The sequence below is a fragment of the Petromyzon marinus genome, chromosome 2, assembly GCF_048934315.1.
Source record: "Petromyzon marinus isolate PM22_M1 ecotype Great Lakes invasive population chromosome 2, UKy_Petmar_22M1.pri1.0, whole genome shotgun sequence".
NCBI lineage: Eukaryota > Metazoa > Chordata > Hyperoartia > Petromyzontiformes > Petromyzontidae > Petromyzon > Petromyzon marinus.
In genome coordinates, this window is record NC_133668.1 from 19718384 (window position 1) to 19733337 (window position 14954).

Sequence of the window (14954 nt, forward strand, 5' to 3'; positions counted from 1 at the left end):
ATTTTACTATGTTATATATATTTTATTATTTTATTGTTTCCCTTCAACGTGACTTTACCGAAAGAACCAAGAATACGTATACGTCTTTTCATGGTTTTTGAGTGTTGCTATCTTAATTACGATCATCGTTCATGGGGTCCAAGGACACCAATAGACAATCCTTAATCCTGAGTTTTAGCTATGATGCCATTCCAAGGTGACCATTTGATCACATACAAGAAACCCCACGACATCCTCGATTCTAGGCTAGAGTATTATGTCTTAAGCAGGAAAAATGCCCCATTCGTTTTCCCAGCAGGCGCTGTGGTTTAGCTCAACCATCGCCTAAGGCACATCCACTTACTCAAAAGAACCCCAAGTTTCCAGCGTGTGGTCTTCTCTTGGTAAAAAGCTGTTATATTGATGCATCACCCTGCCATTTATAGCAAGACTATGAAGTGTACACAATCCATTAAGATAATCTTGACAATCATGTAAATTTACAAGGGCATTACTGATCGACATTTTAAGATTTAAATACATTAAGGTGTCATGCCTCTACAGGACTTTTAAAATGATTACGCTGGGACACAAAGCCCTTTGTAATTTTTTAACTGCATACATTCTCAAACATTTTGTTATACATAACTAGCTTTATTACCCGGCTTCGCCCGGGACTTGGATTCACCACGCCGGGCCGCCTTTGTCTCCCCAGTGGCGATGTTCACACACCACACTAGTTACTCGTTTGAGGCTGAGTCGACCTAGGGGAGGCCCAGGACCGGTTCAATTCATCGTCACTGGTGGTGGCCGTGAGCGGGATTCGAACTCGGGTCACCGGGTCCGTGGTGCAGCGCGCTAAGCACTACACATGTGCGGGTCACGTGACAGATGTGACGTCACAGCTCTCTTGCCGTGCAAAATAAATTCATTATTGCGCCCCCGCCCCCCCCCCAAAAAAAAAATATATACCAAAGTCTATTTTTGATCATTTTTGAATGGTGTACAGTCTGGAAATTTCCCTTTTATGTATATAGATGTTCATCCACCAATTTTATTGTCTTATAACCTTCAGACAGTTACTGTAGTTCCGATATGAGGACACATCAATATTTTATCTCATCTGTTGAATTAGAAGTTTACACACAGATACATTAATGTATACACACTTTACGAATATATGTACGTCTTGCTGGTGTCCTCTATAACTTACAATTTGTAGGCAATGGATATCAAAATAACTTGATATTACCAGGTATTGATATTAGGAAGCCCCACTGGAGCTATGCATTTTAAAATCTAGATTGAAAACTAATTTCTTTAGAACTGCTTTTTGTATTTAGTTTTGGCCTTTCTCCGCACCTCAGTTAGCTATGTACGGAATGAAAGAAGTTCTACATAAATTTTGATTTAAAGCTTTCGTGACTGCAGTAATTCATATTCTTAGTTTTTTCGGTAAAGTCACGTTGAAGAGAAACAACAAAATAACAAAATATATATAAAACAATAAAAAATTCTCACGACGTTTCGACCATAACCCAAACGGTCATCATCAGGTGTGTCGGTTTGCATAAATTTATTTTGAAAACGGCATATTTATTTATATATATAAAAAAATAACGTTTGCGTCACGCGCAACGATTGGCAGTTTGCCCAGGACTAGTCCATCTATTTTTTTTTGAAAAGAGGAGGGGGGAGACGAAATTTGTTTTTATGTATGCTGTCTGAAAGCCACTGTAAGCGTGAACAATCAATCAAGAACTGAAATGATTTATCAAATCTTTCCAATGATTGCTAAGATAGAATCCATCTTCTCGGTTGAAATTGTCTCTGTGCTTGTATATGTGGATAGCCTCATGAACGAATCTCTCATGGAAGCCAGATGGCTTACAAAGAACCTCCGTCTTGGAAAAGTCAATGGCATGTGAGCCTACTGAATTAGAACAATGATCTGCTACGGCCGAGGTGTTGGTCCTACCGTGTTTAAGGTCTGCTTTATGTTCACGAATGCGGTCCGAGATATGGCGTTTGGTTTCTCCAATGTAACTACTACCACAGAGGCAACTTAGTTTGTAGACACCAGGGTATTGTATGTCCGGAATCACATCTTTTACAGACGGAACCAGATCACGGATTTTATGTAATGTGTTGAAACGGACCTGGATCTTGTGTTTATTCAAGATTTTGGAGTCGAAATAGATGGCAAGATACCTTTTTTGGATGTCCTAATTAAAAAGAGACCTGATGGTTCAATGAGCCACTCTGTCTACAGGAAAGCTACCCATACGGATGCTTATCTGAAACCGGATTCCCACCACCATCCATCACAGAAGAATTCTCTCATCAAGACTCTGTATCATAGAGCCCAATGCATATCCGACCAGGAACACATAAGCAGTGAACTCAAGCACGTACACCAAGCTCTTAGGGCTAATGGTTACTCCGACTATACAATCCGCAAAGCTATCACTCAAACCATGAAGAAGAACCCTCTTGAGGAGCCTTTCAAAACCATCACTTTACCCTACATTGCTGGGATCACAAAAAAGATCTCCAAAATCTTGAATAAACACAAGATCCAGGTCCGTTTCAACACATTACATAAAATCCGTGATCTGGTTCCGTCTGTAAAAGATGTGATTCTGGACATACAATACCCTGGTGTCTACAAACTAAGTTGCCTCTGTGGTAGTAGTTACATTGGAGAAACCAAACGCCATATCTCGGACCGCATTCGTGAACATAAAGCAGACCTTAAACACGGTAGGACCAACACCTCGGCCGTAGCAGATCATTGTTCTAATTCAGTAGGCTCACATGCCATTGACTTTTCCAAGACGGAGGTTCTTTGTAAGCCATCTGGCTTCCATGAGAGATTCGTTCATGAGGCTATCCACATATACAAGCACAGAGACAATTTCAACCGAGAAGATGGATTCTATCTTAGCAATCATTGGAAAGATTTGATAAATCATTTCAGTTATTGATTGATTGTTCACGCTTACAGTGGCTTTCAGACAGCATACATAAAAACAAATTTCGTCTCCCCCCTCCTCTTTTCAAAAAAAAAAATAGATGGACTAGTCCTGGGCAAACTGCCAATCGTTGCGCGTGACGCAAACGTTATTTTTTTATATATATAAATAAATATGCCGTTTTCAAAATAAATTTATGCAAACCGACACACCTGATGATGACCGTTTGGGTTATGGTCGAAACGTCGTGAGAATTTTTTATTGTTTTATATATATTTTGTTATTTTGTTGTTTCTCTTCAACGTGACTTTACCGAAAAAACTAAGAATATGAAGTTCTACATACATACATAAATACCCAGAATCCACTTGATATCTACTGTATTCTTTGGTCCTCTCATAAATTTACTGTGGGGGAAAAACAATATCCTGGCTCAAGAAATAAATAGAAACTACATGACCATTGCATTATTTTAGCTGACAGGCATTTGACAAGAATAGATTCCTGAGATTAATCACAAAAAACTTGTCTTATTCATGTGCTCTTTTAATTTCTCACTGTTTCCCTGCAGCACTTGAAATGTGGCTGTCTTGAAGTGCCCTTACCAGCGCGGCTAGCAAGCCATGAAACCCAGAAAATATTTATGTTAGCCAGCGTGGAAGACAAAATCTGATTGAACAAAACATTCTAAATACCACACCTTGTATTTCTTAAGGACATATCTTCACAATCACTGCACAGGGTTTGTAAAAAAAAAGCTCTTGGTCCTCATAATATCTTGAGGCCACGGTGGTGAAATATTAAATACCTCACCTGGTTGTCCCAGAGGTCATGGGTTAAATCCTGACCCTGACGCCGATATATTTGAAGTTTGCATGTTCTCCCTGTGGTCGCATGGATTTTTCTCTGGGTCCTGTGGGTTTTTCTTCAACATTTATCATCAACATGCGTTTAGATTATTTGTCTGACACCATGATAATAATTGAAGATTTAGTCCAACATGGACTGAACCCTGATGTCCCTGCGCTGGTTAGGCACTGCCTCACCAACACTGACTTCACCTAGAATGGTACCTTCTACAAACAAAATGAGGGAACCCCTGTTGGTTCCCCCTTGTCACCAGTGATAGCCAATGTTTTCATGGAGAAATTTGAAGCGGACGCCATCCAGACATCCACCCTGTGTCCTTCCCTGTGGAAGAGATACGTGGATGATATTTCGTCATTTGGCTTGCTTATTTACTTCCGCCATCTACATCACAAAGCCTCAGTCTCGGCTCCACCAGTTGTCTCCCAGTGCACCCTCGGTTTTGCAACTTGTCCTCCCTGCCCACACCGCGCCCCCACACTCACCATGCCCCCCCCATCCCTCCATGCCCCGCGACTATACAATCCCTCGTCACAGCCATCTCTGAGACACACTTAAGCGTTTGTGCTGTCGCTACGTTGTCCTCACCTGAAGAAGGACGTTTGTGATGCGCCCGAAACGTCGTGATTTAATTTAGTTTTCATTTATTTTGTTTACCTACGTGACTTTACCGGAAAAAAACAAAGAATATTCTATACATTTCCACATAAGCCAACTCGTTGAGCTATCATTTGTGGCCAGGTCGCTTCTGAAAAAAGAGCTTTGCATATTCATTCCTGTTCTGAGCAAACATGACTTAAAAAAATATGAAGATTTAGAGACTGAAATGGGGGTCATAAGACATCTGGAACACCTTTTATACAGTGCCTCAGTGTTGTTTGTCCGAGATGGTTTTATAGTAATTTTATGTCCAAGGCCATTCTTTCACATGTCATGATTCCCACTCACTTTACAGTTAACTTTTTAAAAAATTAAACCACAGAAAGGTCCAGGGAAATGGAATTCTGTCTTTTGCAATGTAGACTGGTAAGTCAATACTCTGCATAATGTAGTATAACATAAATTTGTGAACATTTTATCTGTGGATATCTTTATAATTTGGAATGGCGGATTGGGACTCCATCTCGAGTACAACTTTTACAGCCCATTAAGTGCTTTGATAAAAAAAAAATACTGAACGGATGTGGAAAATAAATGATGTATTAATCTATGTAATGAACGTTTATTTGAACATTAGAGCCTAAATGTTTTCTGTTCCGCTCCATGACGACACTCCCAAATCAGTGCAGTATGTTACACATAATAGGCTTTCGCCAGCTCACTACATTACAAGCTGCACAAGAACATCAATGCAGATAGTTCACATTCGGTTTACATGCGCTGATCATCATGTTTTGCAAGTTCTAGACCAAACTACGCTTTCCTCACGATTATTTTGTGTCCTTACAAATAAGGAAAAGCGTATCTGCTCAAACATATTGCTGCTCATATAAAGTCCATGTTCTTATGGCAAAGGTCAATTTCTCTTCAGTCTCACCACTGTTGATTCCCACGAGGCAATGCTTACATTTTAATGACCCTGAAACAATACAAAACCCCGAGTCAAACTCCGACAAGGATTCAAACCCACAACCGTCGCTCGGTCCGTGAGTTGGGAGCTCTAACACATGTGTCACCTGGCGACCCGAGTTCCATTCCCACTCACAGCCAATACCCATGACAAATATTTAAACCGTTCCAGGGTCTCATCTATGTCAACTCAGCCTTTAATGAGTACCTGGTGCAGTGTGTAAACATCAGCACTGGGGAGACAAAGGCAGCCAAGCATGGTGTTTGGCCACCCACCTCCTCGTGTGCCGTACCGGCCTTCTTAAGTGCTCGCTAACAACACTTGCCCCAGCAGTCTTTTCAGGCTATATATATATAACAGTCAAAAACATTTAGGAATAAAAAATTCCAGACTGCAATCACACACACACACCACATTGAGTTTATGTTTAAATAAATATTAAAATTACCAAGATAATAAATAAATAAGAGCCTGCACAGGAGTTGTCCAATAAACAAACTTGCAGCAAATGCGTGTAGCCACCTTAAAAATCGGTGTCTCCCTGGTCAAATGAGTATGGGGTGATGCTTCATCTCTTATTTGTGGGAACAAGTCAGTGGTGGAAATTCCACATTGGGGGCCATGTAGTTATTAAATGTTTGAAAAGGTTCAAAACGATTTCGTAGTAAAACGAGACACCTTTTTAAGAAGAAATATTAGATATTTTGAGAGAGTTGTTGATTCGCTTTATATTGTTAATTATTTACATTAAATATATTCCAGAGTTGAAAGGTTGTTTACATATGTCCATTACGATTATAGCTGCTTAGACCCCTTTATTTGTAGGGGATGTTGAAATGATTATCATCACAGGCAGATTCCTCCCTGGGGCTGAAATTTATATTTGAAAAAATCGCTTCCTTGATTTAAAATTAAAAAAAAGTGCATTTATATGTATATACTCGTAAATGTCATGGGAATGTGAAATACCTTCTACTGGCTCGCTCGCAAAGTTTGCAAGAACCCTCCCTCGCCTGAGCTTTGGAGACACGTCGCGATTCCACAGACCAAGCACGACGATTCCATCGACAGCTGCCGCTGTGTGCCCTTGCAGAGTGTGCAACCCGCCGCGGCTTGTGCTGTGCGTGCGCAGGGCATGATGAGCGTGCGCGTGAGGCTCTCCCGGAACCCATGGCACTGCGACTGCGCCCTGCAGCAGGCCCTCTCGGGCGTCATGGACGCAGACCCGGTGGGCGAGGCCCTGTGTCGCACGGCGCTCGTGCCCGAGCTGGCGGGGAAGACCCTCAGCCGGGCCCTGCCCGCGTTGTGCGGGGGCTCGGCGGTCGCCGGCGGGCGACGGCGCCGGACCACGGACGTGGCCATGCTGCTCACGATGGCCGCATGGTTCGCCATGGTCATCGTCTACGTCGTCGTGTACGTGCGGCGCAACCAGGCCGAGACGCGGCGCCATCTCGAGTACCTCAAGTCCCTGCCGAGCTGCCAGCCAGGGCAGGCCGACAGCGAGGAGGCGGACACTGTGAGCAGCGGACTCTGAGTCGCGCTGGGTGCCAGTGTGGAGCCTGAGCTCATGCTGTGGCGGCTCTGCAGACTATTGGTAGATCGCACAGGCCACGGTTGGGCATGGGGCGCCCACCTTGATTGGCAGCAGGTGGCTGACCAATCCGTATACATAGATTCGTGAGTGTTATTCACCTGTGCGATTGTTTTTTTTGTTTCTGTGCAGGCGCTACATTTTGGTCTCGCGCTAAAATACTCGCCGACGGATTGGTCGAATGGCCCAAGCGAAATGCTCGTGAGAATACATCTTGAGACTCAGTGGAGGCTTTGCACAGTAACTGAAGGACCGTTATATTATCGTAATGGTACATCCGTTACAATGGATGAATAGAGTCGGTCGGCATATGGGATGGACCGAGACCTTTAAAAAAGGAGTGTGGCCTTTAGCTTGGTGAGCAATGGATATAGTTATATTATTTGAATATTTTGTGGTGAAAATAAAAACGGAAGCAGTGAGGTTAGGCTTCACTTGTGTTTTTCTCACTTTCATGTCTTAAATTACCTAAACCAAGACGATAGTTACATTTAGGAGGAAGGGGATAATATGTGCACAACATTGAGGTCGCAGTTCACAAAGTCACGTTTCCTTCTACAGGAGACGAGGGCTGCATTAGTCGGTAAGGACTTGTCCCTTGCTTTTTATTCGACGCGTGTCCGGCGATGGCACAGCCATCGATCGAGGGTCGAATTCGAACCGCGTTGTGTGATCGGCATCGCGCTCGCTGAAGGTGTTGATGCCTTCAGGGAAGTCGTGTCCTCTGTATACGCAACTGCGCACAATTCTGAGTCACTTATAACTGTTTTGCCATTACTTATTGGCAATTATGGACTCAGACTATTGTCCTATCATCTCATAGAGTCCCTGGCACGTAATAATATGCCACACAGTGGCAGTAGGGGTCGCAAAATGCCGATTTATTACCAATAAACACCAATGATCTGATGGAAATTAGGGATTTCGATCGGATCATTGGGGGGGCACGTGCCATCCTCCTTAAGGAATTCACCCACACTTTCATTTATATCATGGGTTGATGCAAAAGACGGGAGGTCAAATCACTGGCTTAGCCTTTCTGAGTGACACAGAATACCCCGATTATGATTTATCACAGAACACACATAATTCAGGGACCAACATGTGCAGCCTCCAGCTCTATCTGGATGATTGGGTTTTCCTTCTTGTTACAAGGGTATACTGACATGTAGTGTTGTCATGAAGGGCAATTAAATCTTCAAAGCTTCTTTTATGATCTTACATAATAACATTCACGGGTTCTTTGGCACTCAAAGCATCACTGGTCACAGGAGTACGGAGAGCATATGAATTATTTTCTGACTTCCAACAGTAAGAGAATGGCAGGTGTAGTTATCGTAGTTAACAGATCACATTAATTGGTGTCCTGACTTGTCGTCTGCATGCACGTGCAGTGACACTGCCTGATATCAATAGAGTATCATGCACTGTCAACAAATAGGGCCTCTGAATGTTTAGCTTATGTTTTGAGATCCTATTCGTCTGCAATAGATGATACTCTGCTACTATTGCTAGGAGCAACTCTCCCTGACCCCACAGCACCTCTCCAATTCCCCTAGGACCTCTTCAACCCCAATCCCAGCTAGTCAAGGCCTTCCAATGAGGATTGGTATACCCTGCACCAGGGTTCCTTCATGCCTTAATCTGACGCTAATGTGCCGCGACTTGCACCATCTTCACAGGGGTCATTTTAAAGTTCAAAGTCAGGGGCCCCATGAGACGCCAAACATTGTACTCAAGGGCTGTCGGCTGGGGTGAGGAGCTGCGTTTTTTAGGCCTCCCATCTTAGTCAATAGCCACCTGCAGTGTAAATTATGAAATGTACATACTTGACGAGTCTACCGTGTCCCATGCGGACCGTCCAAATATTGCTTAGTACGTTAATTCAGACAGTTATGCTGGGGATTTGCCAGCATCCCGTCCAATTGAGCTTCATTCTTCTCCTTTCTCTACAGCCCTATTGCAGAGAATGATTAATGGAATGATTGAGAGAAAGCAATGAGAAACAGGGAGAAAAAAAGATGTGAGTGATATAGATCGAAAATGTAGGGGAAGCCAGGTCGGGGTAGTGGATGTGGGAGAGGCCAGAATATAAATAATGGGAGTGAAGTAAAGACGAAGATAAAGACATAGAGACCAATACGTGGAAAATACTGAGGACAGACACATTCATATCGAGACACAGCTGGGTAAACGGTTTGCGAGATAATGCACGTTAATTTCCTGGAACTTTATAGACATGGGTCACACTTTGGCCAAGGACCATGTAAAACTGGCAGACACTCAATTTTGGCGCAGCCAACATAAAACTGCATATACAGAGCGCTGTGCCAGACATTAATGGCTCACTGCCAATATGTAAATGTCACCTCATATCCCCCTACGTATATAGGTTAATAAAATGCATATACATGTCTCTGCATCCTGACTTCCCAATATATAATCGGGCACTGACAAATGAGGTATCATTGAGCCATACTGGCAGTCAAGTGGTTTTAACTGCAATTGATTGACCACGTGATTTTCGGAAAATATAAATATGAGAACATAAATATATGACCTACTTTAAAAGTCACAGCAATGCCCGTTGCTCTCCATAACATTAGACTTTAGAATCTGGATTAATTTGTCATTAACTACTTGATTTCCACAAATGCTATCTTTTCTCATCCTGAAATTAGCTGCTTTGTTACACAAGCCTGACAGTTTGATTCCTAAGTTATTTTCATTCAGGGTTGGACTGGGTGACCAGAAAACAGCTCATGGAATGTTATCCATCACCCAATCAGCCTAAATGAATTGTCTACGTTATTTAGCTGGAAAATATTACTTTTCAAATTTGCCTGTGTGACAGCCCGAACCCCATGTTTACTTACCAGTTAAATGCCCTATTTCCCCCGCAACTCAGTCTCACCCTTCTGTCATACAACTTACCTTGAAGTAGTACCCATATTCGCTATTCTAGCCCAACGTATTGAAGCCTTGCTTAATCCGTGTGCTTGTTAAACATTGATATAATGTCGTATAGGCTTTTGGACATAAGTCAGCAGTTCAGGTAACTTAGCATCCACCATAATACAGGCAAATTGTTATTTAAAGCTTTCGTGACTGCAAGGATTCATCTTCTTTGGTTCTTTCGGTAAAGTCACGTAGAATGAGAATAAAATAATAAATTTAATATTATTGTGTTATTTTATTTTATCAATTTATCATTTTATTCTCATTCTACGTGACTTTACCGAAAGAACCAAAGAAGAGGCAAATTGTGGTTCAGAAGTACATTCCAGAGGAAATTTAAAATATGTTTATATGCATAGTCCTGTAACCTCTATTGTCAGTCATTCATTATTACCATATGGAGGGATTCTGTTTAAGGTTGGTTGGTAAATGCTATTGTAATTTTGTCCCATTAATGTGCCTTGGTTTGTATTTTTTTGTATGAATCATCATTTCTGAATACATATGCTGCCACTTTCACTTACCACTGTTTAAATGTCAGATTCACAGATTCAGTTTAAATTTGTGCCACGAATATGTCCAAATAGTTTGTTTCTGGAATTCCTTTGTAACTGGTCCGTTATGAAAATTGTAAAGCAATATAAAACTGAAAAGTCTCACCACCATCATCATTTACTGCATTAATATTCACTGGTCTGCAACAGTCCTTAAGAAATTCACTCACACTCTCATTTATATCATGGGTTGATGCAAAGGACGGGAGCTCAAATCATTGGCTTAGTCTTTCTCAGTGGCACAGAATACCCCGATTAGGATTCATCACAGAACACAAATAATTCAGGGACCAACACGTGCAGCCTCCAGCTTTATCTGGATGAAGTGGTTTTCCTTGTTAGAACGGTATACTGACATGTAGTGTTGTCATAAAGGGTCATTAAATATTCAAAGCTTCTATTATGATCTTACATAATAACATTCACGGGTTCTTTGGCACGCAAAGCATGACTGGTCACAGGAGTACGGAGTTTATCTATTGCAACATCGTAATAGGTAAATTTATTTTTATAAACATTTGTAAACATTTTGGCCCCTAATCATAAATTTCCACCAATTTTCTGGAGAAACACGGACCAAGTTGGTATAAATAGCAAAGCATTGGTCATACTCATGCCAAATATTGAACAAATAAGTTGGCTATAATGCGTTGCCAGTCGTGCACAAGCACAAATAACAAAAAAAAACTCAACACATTTGTCAATAGTGCTACCTTAAGAGAAAAAATATATAATGGGCGACATTTTGGGCAATGACCCTTCTTGCCCAAATGTCACCTATTATATATTTCCTTTTGAGGCAGTGTTCTTAACGAATGTGTTGGGTAGTTTGGTATTTACACCATCAACATAATTTAGACGTGAAGTTAATAAGTCAAATGTCATTCAGTGTCACATTTTGGTTTTGGTTTTTCGTTGGCGATGCATTTGCAGTAAAATGTTGCAAAAAATGGCTCTGAGGTTACACAGTGCACTGGCTTGCAGTCAAATTACAAACGCATTACCACTTTCATCACTCAGAATGGGGTGACAACTGGCATGAGGTTAAGTTCCTATGCGGAATGAAGATTTGAAAAAATTAATCGTGTTTTAAAAGCAGCATCGTGTGACCAGAAGAGGAATTAGAAATGTTAGCCACTTAAATCCATTTAATGGATGGACCAACTTTATGTTATTTGAGCATTTATTTTACAAAGGTTAAAATACATTGATGTTGTTGCCTTCGTTTTGTTGGACCTCTTTGTCAGTAGAGTCTTTATTTCCGGCACACATCACGTATAATTGAGCACAAAAATGTGTCATTCATACCCCTGTGGCACTTTACAAGTGTATTGCTGTTGTTTAAAAATCATTGCCACTCGATTTTTTTTACGGGAATGCTTTTATATTTATCTTAGTTTCTATAATTTTCATCGTGCATTACATACTTTATTTGACATATTTGCTAAATCTCGTGCTTAGATATTGTAAGAAAGGAACCCCTAAAAATGCAAAATGTATGCGCTTAATTTGTCTCCCGCTGTGCCTATTGTTACTTTTTAACATCCTGTTTCTTTGAACACGATCTCACAATACTCTCGGTTGTAATGTAAAATCGCAAGTACTATTGCTTTATATAATCATACTTCAAACCGTAGTGGCCTACAGCACATGGAATTAGCTTTGGCCGAGACGGCAGCATTACTCCGTATAGGCAAGCACGTGAGACGTAATCAATAAAGATCCATTTTAGGCAGAGCAGAGTCGACAGCATTTGAAGACGTAATAGGATTAGAATGCATTGTCTATGTGTCTTCAGTGTGGAAATACACTCTTTATATGTGTGTGTATATTGCCCCGCAATGTGGCAATCGTATAGGCCGGTGATAGTGTATGTGTTGACGGGGTGCAGTGGTCGACCCGAACCAGATAACCCAACTTCCTTTCTCGGCATGGATGACTTCAGTAGAATCTACGATATGAACCTGTCCAGGCCTGCACTCGGTTAACTTGGCCTGACACGGGTGCCTGTTGCAGTACGTAAACATCAGCACTGGCCAGATATTAGCCTTAATAGATGCTCCCTTACAGTACTTGCGAGAACAACAGCTTCATGGCTGTGGGGATTATTGTGTCTGTGTGTATTCAGCTATGGACTGTCCTTGTCAAAATGTAAGCGTTCCTACTTTAACACTCTTATCTCCATCTTGTGCATCGGCAATCAATTTCCCCCTTGCCTGTACCCTCACTCCATCAATGTAATGGCCTCATTGGTAATGATTAGGAATTGAAGGAGCATCTACATCTGCCTTATTAGTAAATACTTATTGTGTCGTGTGTGTCTGATTGGCATGATTAGTTCCAGACCTTTGAGGCGAGCAGCGAGTGAGCTCGAGGATTTTTCCCTCTTTAAGCCCTACACACTGTCAGGACAAGTACTGCTACAGGCACTTATTAAACCACACTAGGAGGTCGTGTACCCAGCACCATGCGCAGCCACCTTTGTTTCCTAAGTGTGCTTGTTGACGCAGGCACGTAACAATAGGTTCTCATGTTAGGGTGAGCTGACCTAGAGGAGACCTAGGCGAGGTTAAGGTACCATTTGCCACACGTGTTTCATGTCATAGCCACGACTTTTAAAACATCAACCAAAAAGTCACGCTTGCACAAATAAAAATGGTATACACAGTATTAATGCACGTCGTAATATGTATTGTCTATTGTTCACAACATTTAAAAAGAAACAGTCATAGCGCTTGCTGGAAACATCACTGGGTAACAAGCGTTAACTCTGTGAACCTTTCCAAAGGTGGAGATTTGTTGTGTAGCTGTTCAAGCCCAACGTTGATTTGCATCTTGCACATGGACATTGCACAGACACGTACTTAGGAAGCATGTCATGGTGCATACATTAAAATGTATTCTTATGCTCACAATACACGCATCGAATCGTACGACGAGAAAAGGTAGTTTAAATATCATTGCCAAAATATATGCTAATTTTATATTTATAATTCTTGAGCGACGATATATACAAATTATGTAATAGGCACAAATAATACAAATGAGAGCGTAAAAAAACGAGACACAAATTATTATTGGAGGTGTTTTGTATTGAATCATGACACGTTATCTGGTCGCTGGCTGATTAATCGTTACTTGAATCAGACTTAGGTCTCATTCTACCTCCCGTGCTGTATCTCACCGAGTTCGGCCGCCTCTCTCCCTATGACCATCGTAGCCTGGGACCGCTTACACTCAAGATAACCAGACAATCGCAGCCTTCCTTTCGGTTATGTTGAGAGTAAGTCCCAAATGTATCACAAGAACACAACGTGAACGCATTTAGTGCACCTCTGTGGACTTCATTTATTGTTTAAAAAAATTTACGATTGCAAGTAATAAGCAGCTGGTCACTGTGCTTGCCGCTGCGCCAATTTACATGGAGGCGAGGGTTAGATTCCTGCCAAGTGACATTTTTGTGGGAATTGCCAAAGCGCATGGTCTGCTATAAATAGGATGATCAAGACCCCTTGAATTTATTTTAAAGAGTTGGCCATTCTATGCTAATGTCACAGCCTAAATCACATTGCAACTGCATTTTAACATCAACGAAATGAAAATTGGCTCCTACAAAACTGAAGGAATTCAGAACTCTGTTACAAAAGAAAAAATCTCATTGAGTTGTCTCCCAGTTCAATATACGCTATGCTTTTTTAAATGTGCATTGGCTTTATTTGATCTCCTTACGGCATTCCAAACTGCTGTAGTTAGTCAATACATTTTATTATAATTGTGTAAAGAGGACTACATTTTGTATACTGCATACATTTACTTGATATAAACAGTGCTATAGAACTACCACACATTATCTTCAATAACGGTAATGAATGTAAGTGCTGTCCACCCATCAGCTCAGCCAGTAGCAGTGGAACATTTTATTGTTGGGGACTGATGTGGAAATATCAGACGTCTGTAACAATGCCTAATCCATGTGGAAACAAATTGCTAGGTAACTCTGTGAGACGAATAAGTGGACTTGTGCATCCTGTAATGTCAAATAAAGCTGTCCATTGAGAATGGACCATTTGATTTATTCATCACAATGTGCTAATTGGAAAAAGGGTAGTACTTTGTTCTATTGTATATATCTCGTGAATATAAAAATGTACATTAAACTATTATTGAACAGCAAATAAAATATAAGAGAAAATTTTAATTTTTTCACCACAAACCAGGGTTGCAATGTACACATCTTCTCATTTACATTTTGTGTGATCTCAATGTTACACTCATTTTGAGCATAGGAAAGCATGGTGAGAGTTCTGTAGATTACGATGTGTCATTTTTTAGGGATCTTAACCACAATTATGAAATGCTGGAGTAATGCGTATACAATTGGCTGCATATATTTTAAAGAGACTGAAATTAAAACACAACATCCAGTATAATTTAACGCCCAAATCATGAAAACACAAATA

At 41.1% G+C, this 14954-nt stretch overlaps 1 protein-coding gene across 7 annotated transcripts in view; it reads left to right on the forward strand.

Moving 5' to 3' along the window:
- Nucleotides 1–14565, forward strand: part of LOC116945437 (leucine-rich repeat-containing protein 3-like) — a 48218-nt gene extending 33653 nt beyond the window's left edge. For all 7 annotated transcript variants that reach the window (XM_032959759.2, XM_032959776.2, XM_032959802.2 and 4 more), the window contains exon 4: nucleotides 6524–14565. In XM_032959759.2, coding sequence (XP_032815650.1) covers nucleotides 6524–6925 — 402 coding nt within the window. In that variant the 3' untranslated portion in view covers nucleotides 6926–14565. The remainder of the gene's footprint in view (nucleotides 1–6523) is intronic.
- The last annotated feature ends 389 nt before the right edge of the window (nucleotides 14566–14954 follow it).